The following is a 15,485-nucleotide window of genomic DNA, read 5'->3' on the forward strand; positions in this document are numbered from 1 at the left end:
TCTAACATGGCTGCTCCATTAGACTCATGCATCACAATGTAGATGTCATCCAACATCGCTACTACGTTTGTCCTATTGTCTGATTGGACATGGCTTGCACAACACCAGCCCCACATCAGCTCCTTCAGTGTGGCTGTGTTGATTGAATCCCAGTGGGTAATCAGAGACATATGGATCTGCTCTGACATCTGAGGACCAGGCCACTTCTATACTATCGCAACCTGACTTTAAGCGTCAGTTGTCAGAGCAGCTTACCGATCACTGCACCTGTACACAGCCATTCTTAAATTAGCCCACCCAACTACCTCATCCCCATATTGTTATTTATTTTGCTAATTTGCACCCCAGTATCTCGTGGTCCTCTGTAGCTCAGCTGGTAGAGCACGGCGCTTGTAACGCCAGGGTAGTGGGTTCGATCCCCGGGACCACCCATATGTAAAAATGTATGCACACATGACTGTAAGTCGCTTTGGATAAAAGCGTCTGCTAAATGGCATATTATTATATTATTATTTGCACATCATCTTCTGCACATCTATCATTCCAGTGTTAATACGAAATTGTAACTATTTTGCACTATGGCCTATTTATTGCCATACATCCATAACTTACTACATTCGCACACACTGTATATATATTTTCTGTTGTATTTTTGACTTTATATTTTGTTTACCCCATATGTAACTCTGTGTTGTTGTTTTTAATCACACTGCTTTGCTTTATCTTGGCCAGGTCGCAGTTGTAAATGAGAACTTGTTCTCAATTGGCTTACCTGGTTAAATAAAGGTGAAATATATATTTTTAAATAAACATACCAAAGCTCCCCAGTTCTTTGTTTCTACAGAGGACTTAAATCAAGTTTAACCAATGACTGTATATATGAATGGACAAAGCCATCGATCACGTGACACAATTCATTCCAATATGAAGACTCAATAGTGCATTTGAAGCCAAAGAAGTCGGTTAAGATGGTGTCTCGTGTGGGAGATTTATGTAGACATAACATGCACAGTTTGAGCTACTCCAGGAATAATTGTTGCAGGCTGACTCGGTGCTGCCCCCTCTCATTGAGTATCTCAAGTTGAAGGCTGACCGGGGTACTGCAGGCTGCCATTAGCTACTCAATTATCCTTATAACTTTTTCTGTGTGCGATTTAAAAGATAATTGGTTATAGGACATACATCAGGTGTAATAGAAGCAATTATTGGTACTATGATTGTCTTTTTATTTAACACTAAGATTGAGCACGAAGATTGCCATTTTCCCATTCACTATGAATGGAGGATCCTGTTTTTTGCAAACAATGCCTGCAGTACCATGGTTGGCCTTGAACTTTGTGGCTTCAATGAGAGGGGGCAGTCATTCTCCCTGAGTTTAACTCAATTCACTAGAACAGGGTTCAATTAATCGCATGACTGGGCAGCACACCAACTACAAGCTAAACTAATCACCTCAGATGTACAATTAAGCAATGGTCCAGGCTTCACAGAAAAAGGAAACATCTAGATTGATTTGAAAAAAATTAAAAGACAAGGAGGGCGATTTCAAAGTATTTTTTCTCCAAATATGTAAAAATAGAGTGTACTTCCTTTTCTGCCCCCCATCCCCTCAGTAGCACCCACCCTAAACACGTCAGCTCTCCAGAACTTCCAGGAAATACTGTGCAGGGAAGAGAAGCAACATGAGAGCTTAGCTGAATTTATAGCACATGGCCAGGCAGAATTAGCTACTGACGTAAGATCCCTCAGCAAACTCTGAGAATGTCACTTTCCATGTGGAAACTTCTCAGACAAGGGCTTAGTCCATTCTAAAACTGAGTCTTTCTTAAGACAGAGAGCCATTCAAGAACATAACATCAGCCAGTGGCTGACTGTGGACAATGTCACCTCAGTCAAAACACCAAACTGGTGGTGACTAACTCTGTCCTGCCCTTAGAGTACACTACCCAGTGTACACCACCCCCTTCTCATTTCTCCCCACTGTGACAGACTGGACAGTGAGATACACCCAGGAAGAATCCACCACAGTTAGTCTTTCACCTCATCATCTCCCTCCTCCCTCTATACCTCTCCCTCTATACCTCTCCCTCCTCCCTCTATACCTATCTCTATACCTCTCCCTCTATACCTCTATACCTCTCCCTCCTCCCTCTATACCTCTATACCTCTCCCTCCTCCCTCTATACCTATCTCTATACCTCTCCCTCTATACCTCTATACCTCTCCCTCCTCCCTCTATACCTCTCCCTCTATACCTCTCCCTCCTCCCTCTATACCTATCTCTATACCTCTCCCTCTATACCTCTATACCTCTCCCTCCTCCCTCTATACCTCTCCCTCTATACCTCTCCCTCCTCCCTCTATACCTCTCCCTCTATACCTCTCCCTCCTCCCTCTATACCTATCTCTATACCTCTCCCTCTATCTCCTCAACCCCAATTCAAAGCTCTCCCTCCTCCCCAACACTAACTCAGAGCACTCCCGCCCTCTCCCTCTCTCTCTCCCCCTCTCTCGCCCGCTCCCTCTCCCCCTCAAAGCCCATAGTGTAGTTCTGTGGGATTAACAGTAAACTGTCAGTTCCATAGACAAATGGCCCTTTGGTCTCTATGGAAGTGCTCTCTGGCTACAGCAGTCCATCCTCACAAAGCTGTCAAAGTTTCACATCCCAGATAGTTAATTCAGAACTGAGAAGATGGAGGGTCCCACAGCTGATCCAAACCTACAGCACATAGTTACATTTAGTCAAGCTTAACAGATGCTGGGCCTGGCAAGAGACTTAGTCTTTTTCCATAGGCAGGATCCTTCCCAAGGAGACACCCAAGAGTTCGTCCCCTCACAGGCCACACGAGAAATCACATCACATATTTACTCACACACACACACACACACACACACGGAGCCTCACCTCAATGCCAAACCCGGAACCCGGATTCACTCAAGCTGATGAATGCCTCTTTAATGAAAACAAGACTAACTAAGAGAGACCCTCCACTCTGGTCACCGGCTGTTTGGATCAGGCTACTGCTCCCTCCCATGACGAGCGATATTGTGATCCTCCAATAAATTAGACATGATTACGACTGCACTGTGTGTCATTGTGTTCAATTCCCAGGTTGATCTAAAGCAAGGAGCTGGAACCAATATCAAACAAACAGCAGAAGCACCAATTCTGTCCTGCCCTTAGTGTACACTACCAAGTGTACACTACCCCTGCTCCTGGATGCAGAAATGAGTGCATGGACAACCAACTTCTCTCTGTGGATTGATTAAGGCTTAACAATTATGTCAACACAGTTGAGAATGTCACCTCCTGGCCAGGTCTCTCTCTTCTCTCTCTCTCTCTGCAGCCTCATCTCCCATCGCAAACACTGCAGTCTTCTAGGCAGTGCCTCCCAATGTCCTCCCTACTTTCCCCTAGCCTTCTGATTGTTAATGAGGTAGAGAGCATTAGTGTGATGCCGTAACACAGAACAGTTCATTCGGGAGAGTGCACCCACATTCCTGCTATGCTGTTATCCGCTCAGATGCAGTCTCAGATGCAGTCATGCAGACAGTCTTTGGCCGAGCCAAGTGCCACTCTGTCTAGGGCCAGCCATGATCACCGTGGGCACAGTGCAGTAAGTTAGTTATGGCACGCTTCAGAGTCAACCAACCTGCGGTGGATTCAGGAGTGGCACACATGCAGAAATGAATGTGCACTGCTACTAGCGGGGGAAAACGAGCAATGAAATGCTAGCTGTTCCCGTAGACTTCCAGTCATTGATCCAACGTTTATCCATTTAAAAGTGCAGTGGGCCACCGCTAATAAATGCATATGGGGAAAACACTGCATCGCTCCTGGTCCTTAATCTGTGGGCTAGAGCTGGCTCTTAATGCAGGAAGGTGGAGACCAAGGTTGTGCTCTGGCCCTTTCACCATACATCTTCCCGGTCTAAGCTACTATCCTTCATTAGTGGGTAATATCCCTTATCAAAAGGTTCCAGAGATAAATTCTCTCTATCCTGGGATCACCCTGATAGGATGGATTTCTGTTTGGTGTAAATAATATTCAGTCCCTCGACCCCTTCCTCCTTCTCAGCTCAAATCCTCTTCAATCGTCCACTAGAGCAACAGAGTCCAATACCAGGATCTGCTCTCCCATGCCAGACACTCCAGATCCTGCTCTAGCATATTGTGTAATAGAAATGTGGGGGAGAGAATTTGTTTTATATTTTTCCACTCTAAAAAACCCAGCTTCCAACTCCAACCTTCCTAGCTGGGGTTCCATTTGTAGTGGGGATCTCTCCTAGCTGGGGTTCCATTTGGAGTGGGGATCCCTCCTAGCAGGGGTTCCATTTGGTGTGGGGATCTCTCCTAGCAGGGGTTCCATTTGGTGTGGGGATCTCTCCTAGCTGGGGTTCCATTTGGAGTGGGGATCCCTCCTAGCAGGGGTTCCATTTGGAGTGGGGATCCCTCCTAGCTGGGGTTCCATTTGGGGTGGGGATCTCTCCTAGCTGGGGTTCCATTTGGAGTGGGGATCCCTCCTAGCTGGGGTTCCATTTGGAGTGGGGATCCCTCCTAGCTGGGGTTCCATTTGGGGTGGGGATCCCTCCTGGCTGGGGTTCCATTTGGTGTGGGGATCTCTCCTAGCTGGGGTTCCATTTGGTGTGGGGATCTCTCCTAGCTGGGGTTCCATTTGGTGTGGGGATCTCTCCTAGCTGGGGTTCCATTTGGTGTGGGGATCTCTCCTAGCTGGGGTTCCATTTGGTGTGGGGATCCCTCCTAGCAGGGGTTCCATTTGGGGTGGGGATCTCTCCTAGCTGGGGTTCCATTTGGGGTGGGGATCCCTCCTGGCTGGGGTTCCATTTGGTGTGGGGATCCCTCCTAGCAGGGGTTCCATTTGGGGTGGGGATCTCTCCTAGCAGGGGTTCCATTTGGTGTGGGGATCTCTCCTAGCTGGGGTTCCATTTGGTGTGGGGATCTCTCCTAGCTGGGGTTCCATTTGGGGTGGGGATCCCTCCTAGCTGGGGTTCCATTTGGAGTGGGGATCCCTCCTAGCTGGGGTTCCATTTGGAGTGGGGATCCCTCCTAGCTGGGGTTCCATTTGGGGTGGGGATCCCTCCTGGCTGGGGTTCCATTTGGTGTGGGGATCTCTCCTAGCTGGGGTTCCATTTGGTGTGGGGATCTCTCCTAGCTGGGGTTCCATTTGGTGTGGGGATCTCTCCTAGCTGGGGTTCCATTTGGTGTGGGGATCTCTCCTAGCTGGGGTTCCATTTGGGGTGGGGATCTCTCCTAGCTGGGGTTCCATTTGGGGTGGGGATCCCTCCTGGCTGGGGTTCCATTTGGTGTGGGGATCCCTCCTAGCAGGGGTTCCATTTGGGGTGGGGATCTCTCCTAGCTGGGGTTCCATTTGGGGTGGGGATCCCTCCTGGCTGGGGTTCCATTTGGTGTGGGGATCCCTCCTAGCTGGGGTTCCATTTGGGGTGGGGATCTCTCCTAGCTGGGGTTCCATTTGGTGTGGGGATCTCTCCTAGCTGGGGTTCCATTTGGTGTGGGGATCTCTCCTAGCTGGGGTTCCATTTGGTGTGGGGATCCCAAACTGGAAATACATCAACTCCTCGTTTTCCTTCTCTTTTTGGCTGATTGGCTAAGGTTGGCTATGGTTGGCTAAGATTGGCTAAGGTTTGCTATGGTTGGCTAAGGTTGGCTAAGGTTTGCTAAGGTTGGCTAATTGTATCAGGGTGACGACAGCGCTTTCAAGGAGACAGATGCCACGATGATCACTACACTGTTGCGTAGTGGAAAATGAGTCCTTGTAATTGGTTAGGGTCACAACCCCCCCCCCCCCCCCCTGTCCCTTAACACCGTTACACGCACCCACTCTGATCAATGCAGAGGTTTCAGGTCCACAGAAGTCCAGACCATGTCTTAATCTCAGAGGAGATCTATGTAGGAGAGGGTTGGAGCTGAACAACAACAGGTAGCCTGCTGAATGGATATCAAATCATCATTCACGGTGGAAAAACAAGTATCTGGAGTGCTCATGGGTGTAGAGCCTTGAGTGAAAGACTGGTGATAAACGTTTCAAGTTTTATTAGCCGAATGTACGGGATAGAAGCATTTCGCTACACCCGCTATAACATCTGCTAAACACGTGTATGTGACAAATAAAATTTGATTTGATTTGATACACCGTTCAACAAAATGCTTACTGGCAGGTTCCTTCTCGACAATGCAACAACAATAAGAAATAAGAAAAGATACGAATAGAAACAAAGTAAATACTGTGGAATGCTGTGGCTCCAAGAACAGCAGGATCCAGACACTGTGGTGACCTAGTGTCACTCATAAAGTCCCGCTGGGAGAGGAAGTTTCCTAAACAAAGTGACAATGGGAAATCAGTTTATCCACAATGAGATACAGAGCGACGTGCAGTCCAATGTGTCATATGGTGGGCCAGATGGAATTTGCAAAGGCAGACTATCCTCATATGTCAAATAATTTAATTAGTTAATTATAAATCAAATCTGGCCTCATTTGAACCGTATATAACCTCTGACCCTAGTCATATCCCAAGTGATCAAATTTTATTGCGTTCCTTTGTCTCTATAAATGTGTTGCGGTTAATTGGCAATAAATAGTTAACAGTAACGCAATAACTTTCCTAGCCACAAACAAAACTTCAAAACAAGGGAAACAAGTCATTAAAGAGAGGCAACCCTGTTTTCTTTTTCAAACAACTACCTTCTCTTTCATTTAAAACAGCACCCTACAGGGCTTATATGGATAGCATGTGGTTAGAATCTCTGGTTCACACCAGTTCACACGTGCCTCAGAGTGGCCTACCTGTCGCCCTCCCCAGGATGTGTTGGAGATGAGCACCTAGCCCAGAGCCCAATGGAGCCGATGAGACCAGGTCCTGGGAGTCCAGGGCCCGCTGAGGGCCTTTGATCCTGCTGTGGCTTTAGGCTGTAGAGCCAGCTCTGGCAAACCACCAGCTACTATTGGGGGCTACCCAGGCCAGGCCCACGGGCTGTACAAGAGTCTCCCTTTATCTCCTGCACAAGCATGGCGTGTCTCTCCTTTTAGCAAAGCAAACAACTGGAAAACAAAATATTTGCCTGGCTAAATGGTGGGAGAATTGGGGACACGCACCAGTCTGACTAGGATAGAACAGTTGGCGTCTGTGTTGGTGTCTGTGGGCCCTTCTGCTGCCAGGCCGAAAGGGGCCATTATGCCAGAGGCCGGGTCTAGAGGTGGGTGTGCGAGGCTGGAATTTTTAATAGTGGAGGAATGTTGTTTATTTTCACAAACACCACCACGCGCCCCCAGCTCGACACCACCCCCGGCTCGACAACACCACCACACGGGCCCCCGGCTCGACAACACCACCACGCGCCCCCGGCACGACAACACCACGCGCCGCCAGCTCGACACACACTGACACACATTCACAGAGCCTGCTCTTATCGATAGTCGTATTAGGCCAGCCAATAGGAATGCCTCAGATCTACCTTTGTACCTCAAGGCCTTGATGTGCTGCCATGTTAGCCAGTTCATAAAGACATCAACACGCAGGGAGACATGCAGAGACAGGTGGAGGAGGCAATCTAGAAAACAGCCATGGCGGCATTAGTTACCACCTTGTTTTGAGCCTATTATTCTGCTTGAAAACATCATAGGCCTTGCAACTACAATACATGACCTACACGTATCCCCTATTATTATACACGGAGTGGACAAAACATTAGGAACACCTGCTCTTTCCATAACATAGACTGACCAGGTGAAAGCTATGATCCCTTATTGATGTCACTTGTTAAATCCACTTCAAATCAGTGTAGATGAAGGACAGGAGACAGGTTAAAGAAGGATTTTTAAGCCTTGAGACAATTGAGACATGGATTCTGCATGTGTGCCATTCAGAGGGTGAATGGGCAAGACAGAAGATTTAAATACCTTTGAACGGGGTATGGTAGTAGGTGCCAGGAACTGAGTGTGTCAAGAACTGCAACGCTGCTGCTGGGTTTTTCACGCTCAACAGTTTCCCGTGTGTATCAAGAATGGTCCACCACCCAAAAGACATCCAGCCAACTTGACACAACGTTGGGAAGCACTGGAGTCAACATGGATAAGCATCCCTGTGGAACGCGTGACAGTTTGTAGAGTCCATGCCCTGATGAATTGAGGCTCTTCTGAGGGCAAAAGGGGGTGCAACTCAATATTAGGAAGGTGTTCCTAATGTTTTGTACACTCAGTGTCGACCTTAACACTAGGACCGCTGGGTCTCGACGGACCCCTCCCTTCAAGCTGATGAGCAGTCATTCTGACTGCAAAGTTCTAACAGTTGGATTTCATTTAGCTGTTATCCCTTTTCCTAACAATTTTGGTAACTTCCACTTGCTTGACACTTTGACATACTTTTGTTTGGTTGTAGTGCGTAATAGTCTCCAGGTTTTCTCTATATTCTGTCCCCGTCATCTTGTCATTCTTCAGCACCGTTGTGGGGGACTATGGCTGTGCGTGTGCCTTATTTAGCGCAGAGGGAGGGAGCTCCCATCTTTGTTCATGGTGCCGGCCAGACGTATTTTCTTTGCAAGCAACTTGTTCTCCATTGACAGTGAAGTTTAGAAGTTGTCCATGGTGACATTTCTCCCCTTACCAACATAAAGTTCCACAAGCCTCATCATCACATTCTCCGACACTCGCTCACCTGCTGCCCAATGTGGATATTTTCCCAGATATTGAAAGCTAGTCAGCATGTACAATTACGCATGCTCTCACTGTGTAGCCTACTCCAAGTAGGCCAGAGTAGACTGATAAGACTGCTTTGGTTTGGCGGACTGATATAGGGTGCATACCATTGTAAGATTATAATTAGAATGGATCAATATAATAAATGGCCTGCCCTGTTCTTCATTCACAATTGGTGATGACATAATTGTGCATGGTTTGCCTCCCCTCGCTCCTCAACTCACCCTTTCTCCCCCATCATACTGTACTTCATTTAGTTCATCTGCTGTTATATGTGTGAAATTAGTTTTGGTATAGTTTAGGTTCAGTTTCGAGACAATTATTGGGGTGATTATCAGCTGGGCACTGCACTTTTAACTGTCAGAAGAAGGAGCGGAGCAGACCCTCCTGTCAAGAAAAGGAGGGGCAATGGGGGAAAAACACTTTTAAAAAATGACATGCCCTCATAAAACTGGTTATGACTCCAGTTGTGTTTGTGATATTAAGATTCTAACAAGGACAGTGTGTTATATAGACGTATTTAGGAAAAGTGAAGGACGGAGGGGGGCATGACATTAAAAAATGGCAGAGTAATAACAAATATAAAATCATGAGCAGCGAAAATAACTGCTTTAGTGGTTCTAGTGTTAAAGGGGGAGGTTGGCGGTGAAGGGGGCACTTGAGATTTCTTCACAGTTCATATAGATCTTCTCATTGTTCCCACACCCATCTGCCAGCACCACAGTCAAAGCTAAGTGCTCTGGGGAAAGGGTTGATCACAGTGTAAATGTAGGCTATAGGCTATTAAATACAATTATAGGTTGCAATGATGATTCTCAATTTACTTGAGGGTACTTCTGCATTAATTCTTTTTCACAATCAACTGACCACAAAATGGTGTATTTGATGTTGTTGGTGCTTTAGAGATCGGAATAATTCACTAGTTTTGAGATGTTGTTAGGCATATACATGTTTGTGTTTTTAGATCTGGATTTGGGTGGCACCACCATGTAATTAGGTACCAGTGTAGGAGTTTCTGTGGAACGGGCCGGTTGGTAATCGAGGAGTAACTGGTAGCCAAAGCAAACACACACACACTTCTGCAGCTGCTGCCAGCTGTTGGCAAGGCACATGCACACCATCCGGCCATAAAAACGAAGCATGAAATTCTCTGAGATGGAAAACAAGTTCACAGATGTGTGTACCTGTTTCGATTCAATGGCAGAGGCATTGTCTGGAAAACTTTATGAATGGGTGCAGGCAGAGGGAGTGGGGGAGGGGCTATTACTAAATGGTCCAATTCCATAACCTGCGGTGTGTGTAAGCCTACTATGAATGTACACTACCGGTCAAAAGTTTTGCACTTGAAGAAACTTTCAAAGCTCTTGAAATGTTCCATATTGACTGGCCTTCATGTCTTAAAGTAATGATGGACTGTCATTTCTCTTTACTTATTTGAGCTGCTCTTGCCATAATATGGACTTGGTCTATATGGACCACCCCCGCCCACCTAGTCACAACACAACTGATTGGCTCAAACGCATTAAGAAGGAATGAAATTCCACAAATTAACTTTTAAGAAGGCACACCTGTTAATTGAAATGCATTCCAGGTGACTACCTCATGAAGCTGGTTGAGAGAATGCCAAGAGTGTGCAAAGCTGTCATCAAGGCAAAGGGTAGCTATTTGATTAATCTCAAATATAACATATTTTGATTTGTTTAACACTTTTTTGGTTACTACATGATTCCATATGTGTTATTTCATAGTTTCGATGTCTTCACTATTATTCTACAATGTAGAAAATAGTAAAAATAAAGAAAAACCCTTGAATGAGTAGGTTTTCTAAAACTTTCGACTGGTAGTGTACGTGCGTGTGTGAGAAAGTCGTGTTTGCTTTAGAGAAATAGCACGTTTTGTGAGGATGCTTCATATAACTGCTGGAAATGCCTCTCTCAGTGTCGAACCTGCGCTACAATAGCCTGTTATGTGTTATATTTACGCTAGTAATTGGATACAGCAGGGCTGGGGAAAGAGAACAAGGCTGAAAGACAAAAACAAAGTTTCACCCAAGTCCCAAAAATGATTTGCAACAAAACTGATACAGGTGGCTATAGCAGATATACTTAAAGCGTAACATTGTATCTTTTCTCGTTTCGCCACTGAAAGGGCAACATTGTATCACACCCAACAGCTCGCTGGTTAGAGACAGCGTCACGTTGCTCAGCAGCAGCAACAGCTGGCTGTAAATCCAGCTGCGCACGAGCTTTTTGCAGTAGCCTGTGTAGGACACCGAATGATGCATTCTAGCCTAATAAAGAGGACTAATATAATAAAGAACCTCATCAAAAGTTGTTGGTGAGATTTACTAAAAAGCATCTTACCTTCTGATAAGCCAACTGAAGATAGTTGTACGGGATTCGTCTGTGAAAATCCTGGATGACATCCTCACTGACTTTGTGCATGGACTGTGTTCCAACTTTCTCTTCAATGCACTCGTTCTGACAATTGGATCTTCGGAGAACCACGTCAAAGAACTGCAGGTCCATGGAAGCGGAATCAAACGGGTGCTGATCCTGGCATCTCAGTCGACATCGGACTTTAGTCTGGCGGACTTCTGCGTAGCTGCTGAGCGCACCCTCCATATATCGCACCACATCTTTATAGTCACTTCTGTAAAAGGCTTCGACGGCATTGTTGTATAAAAGGTCGTAGGGCTCCAACAAACCATATGAAGAAGACAACAACAGCGCTTGAAGGACAATCGACAAGATACAACCAATGGAAAAATTCACAACATCCATCTTCGGCGTTAGTTATCGTTGGTGTGACACTACTCACACGTACCAGTTTGCACAAGCTCCTCCGTCTTCTGATAAAATTACCAGGGCGGCTTGCGGAGTCCAGATAGAAGATGTGACAGTCACGTGGTAGGCTAAGAGTTGAGAAAGGTTTGATTCCCATTCAATGCGTCCTTTGGTAGATGTTCCGGACGGTAATGGCGGGGCGGAAATTGGACTACTTCAGTCAGGGACACATTAGGGAACACACACTATAGGCTACTTCACAACAAAAAATTATAAATCCTATCTGGATGTAGCCTACTGTTTAAAGTGTCAACATATCTAGGTATAGTCTATACTAGTAACACACAGGATACAGTGTAACTACTGTTCAGTTTTAGAGTTTTATAGTACTGTTGTAACTGTAGGCTAAAGTTACACTGCATGCCTACCTTTTAGTCTATATTTTGCCAACACAATGTTAAATGGGACTCGTTTAATTCCTTGTTTTCTTTTAACCAAACATTTTCTGTGATCTCTGAGATCGAAGGATGGCTAGAGCAGAACAACGCCACAGTACCTCAGATCAACTCTAGTAACCCGCTCTGAAAAGGTTCAGTCACTGTTTCCCCCTGCAAAATGTTCAGTCATTGTCTCCCCCTGCAGGTCCCAATACTCTTTCTAGTACTTTCTCCAGAGCTTCATTACTTGCCCCTATGGGAATATACAGGTAACTGCCAAAATAAAGAAAACAAGTAAATGAGGGATAAAGAAATATTGAAAGCAGGTGCTTCCACACAGGTGTGGTTCCTGAGTTAATTAAACAATTAACACCCCTTCATGCTTAGGGTCATGTATAAAAATACCCAGTTGCTCATTATTTTGGTTACCATGGCTAGAAGAAAATATCTCAGTGACTTTGAAAGAGGGGTCTTAAAGGAGCATAGGGGGTTTAAAGGGTTATGTGTATGTGTGTTTTTTGTTTAACTATCCTTGTGGGTACCATAAGTCATCACAAGGATAGTAAAACAAGGAAAAGTGGGAACATTTGAGGAAAAATGCTATTTTAGGCTTAGAGGTTAGGTATAGGGTTAGGTTAAGTGTTAAGGTTAGGTTAAGGGTTAAGGTTAGTGTTAGGGTTAGATTTAGGGTTAGGGAAAATAGGATTTTGGATGGGAATCAATTCTATTCAAGGATAGCAATACAAGACTGTGTGTGTCTGTCTGTCTGTCTGTCTGTCTGTCTGTCTGTCTGTCTGTCTGTCTGTCTGTCTCAGTCAACACATCTCAACCCAATTGAACAGTTATGGGAGATTCTGGAGCGGCGCCTGAGACAGCGTTTTCCACCACCATCAACAAAACACCAAATGAGTTTATCATAGAAGACTTCCAGGTGCACTGAAGCTGTTCTAGCGGCTCGTGGTGGCCCAACGCCCTATTAAGACACTTTGTGTTTCCTTTATTTTGGCAGTTACCTGTATATCAACAATACTTTATTCCAGGGATCATCAACTAGATACAGCCGTGGGCCGATTTTTTATTGAGCGGATGATCAGGGGGCCGGACGATCAGGGGGCCGGACCATAATTACAAATAATTTGTAGAGTGCAAGTTGACCGCAAGAGGCCCAACCAGACATAATATTTGACTAAAACATAATCCTTTCAAACCTTGCTTACATTTGTATACGATCACATATATCTCTCTATTATGTTTAGGAATACTTTGTAACAGATTTCCCAAATGAAAATCAGTTGGCGCTGATTTGCTAGTGCTTTTACAGTCATTTATGTCCAACAATAAAAAATAAAAATACATGTATTTTCTTTGCTCACAAAACTAGGGGGGGGGGGGTTTAAAATCACCCGCCCTGCTGGCCGCCAGTTGGGGAACCCTGCTTTATTCCTTTCAACAACAAGATCTAAACACAGCATACAGTATCTATGAATTAATGCAACCATGTTTTGTATGGGGAAGAATAACTATTTCCATACCACAAAATCATAAGGATCAAAAGTCATAAGGATTGTGATATTAACCCTCCCATGCTATACCTGTTGGCAATTCATTAATCCATCGGTGACCTGCCAAGTGATCCATCAAATTCTTACTTATGAAATACTCTATGGATGATTAGCTAACTCATGGATAAAATTGCAAACTATGCAACATGTTGCTGAAGGGATGAATGCTGTTATTGCCCCAGTAGAGGGCACTCAATGCTTTAAAGAGCGAAAGTACAGTGGGGAAAAAAAGAATTTAGTCAGCCACCAATTGTGCAAGTTCTCCCACTTAAAAAGATGAGAGAGGCCTGTAATTTTCATCATAGGTACACGTCAACTATGACAGACAAAATTAGATTTTTTTTCTCCAGAAAATCACATTGTAGGATTTTTAATGAATTTATTTGCAAATTATGGTGGAAAATAAGGATTTGGTCAATAACAAAAGTTTCTCAATACTTTGTTATATACCCTTTGTTGGCAATGACACAGGTCAAACGTTTTCTGTAAGTCTTCACAAGGTTTTCACACACTGTTGCTGGTATTTTGGCCCATTCCTCCATGCAGATCTCCTCTAGAGCAGTGATGTTTTGGGGCTGTCGCTGGGCAACACGGACTTTCAACTCCCTCCAAAGATTTTCTATGGGGTTGAGATCTGGAGACTGGCTAGGCCACTCCAGGACCTTGAAATGCTTCTTACGAAGCCACTCCTTCATTGCCCGGGCGGTGTGTTTGGGATCATTGTTATGCTGAAAGACCCAGCCACGTTTCATCTTCAATGCCCTTGCTGATGGAAGGAGGTTTTCACTCAAAATCTCACGATACATGGCCCCATTCATTCTTTCCTTTACACGGATCAGTCGTCCTGGTCCCTTTGCAGAAAAACAGCCCCAAAGCATGATGTTTCCACCCCCATGCTTCACAGTAGGTATGGTGTTCTTTGGATGCAACTCAGCATTTTTTGTCCTCCAAACACGACGAGTTGAGTTTTTACCAAAAAGTTATATTTTGGTTTCATCTGACCATATGACATTCTCCCAATCCTCTTCTGGATCATCCAAATGCACTCTAGCAAACTTCAGACGGGCCTGGACATGTACTGGCTTAAGCAGGGGGACACGTCTGGCACTGCAGGATTTGAGTCCCTGGCGGCGTAGTGTGTTACTGATGGTAGGCTTTGTTACTTTGGTCCCAGCTCTCTGCAGGTCATTCACTAGGTCCCCCCGTGTGGTTCTGGGATTTTTGCTCACCGTTCTTGTGATCATTTTGACCCCACGGGGTGAGATCTTGCGTGGAGCCCCAGATCGAGGGAGATTATCAGTGGTCTTGTATGTCTTCCATTTCCTAATAATTGCTCCCACAGTTGATTTCTTCAAACCAAACTGCTTACCTATTGCAGATTCAGTCTTCCCAGCCTGGTGCAGGTCTACAATTTTGTTTCTGGTGTCCTTTGACAGCTCTTTGGTCTTGGCCATAGTGGAGTTTGGAGTGTGACTGTTTGAGGTTGTGGACAGGTGTCTTTTATACTGATAACAAGTTCAAACAGGTGCCATTAATACAGGTAACGAGTGGAGGACAGAGGAGCCTCTTAAAGAAGAAGTTACAGGTCTGTGAGAGCCAGAAATCTTGCTTGTTTGTAGGTGACCAAATACTTATTTTTCCACCATAATTTGCAAATAAATTCATTAAAAATCCTACAATGTGATTTTCTGGAATTATTTTTCTCATTTTGTCTGCCATAGTTGACGTGTACCTATGATGAAAATTACAGGCTTCTCTAATCTTTTTAAGTGGGAGAACTTGCACAATTGGTGGCTGACTAAATACTTTTTTCCCCCACTGTACATGGCCCACCCCTACGTCTACATCGGTTTAGTAAGCCAGCAATTAGATCATCTTTGCACTACAGTTAACTTTCTCAGTAGATTACCATTAACTCTGTATGCACCTCTGTCAATGAAAACATGTGTTTGGCACTGTGGTGAACC

The 15,485-nt window shown here is 45.1% G+C and overlaps 1 protein-coding gene across 4 annotated transcripts in view; it reads right to left on the minus strand.

The window, feature by feature from the left end:
* LOC311137687 (prolyl 3-hydroxylase 2-like) overlaps window positions 1-11,589 on the minus strand; it is a 127,056-nt gene extending 115,467 nt beyond the window's left edge. For all 4 annotated transcript variants that reach the window (XR_014613964.1, XR_014613965.1, XM_084172227.1 and 1 more), the window contains exon 1: window positions 11,097-11,589. Coding sequence is in view for 2 of the 4 variants with exons in the window: in XM_084172227.1 (XP_084028353.1) it covers window positions 11,097-11,516 (420 nt within the window). In the remaining 2 variants the exon portion in view is untranslated. The remainder of the gene's footprint in view (window positions 1-11,096) is intronic.
* Between the last annotated feature and the right edge of the window lie 3,896 nt (window positions 11,590-15,485).

Source organism: Coregonus lavaretus, assembly GCF_964263955.1.
Source record: "Coregonus lavaretus genome assembly, chromosome: 11".
Classification (NCBI taxonomy): Eukaryota; Metazoa; Chordata; class Actinopteri; order Salmoniformes; family Salmonidae; genus Coregonus; species Coregonus lavaretus.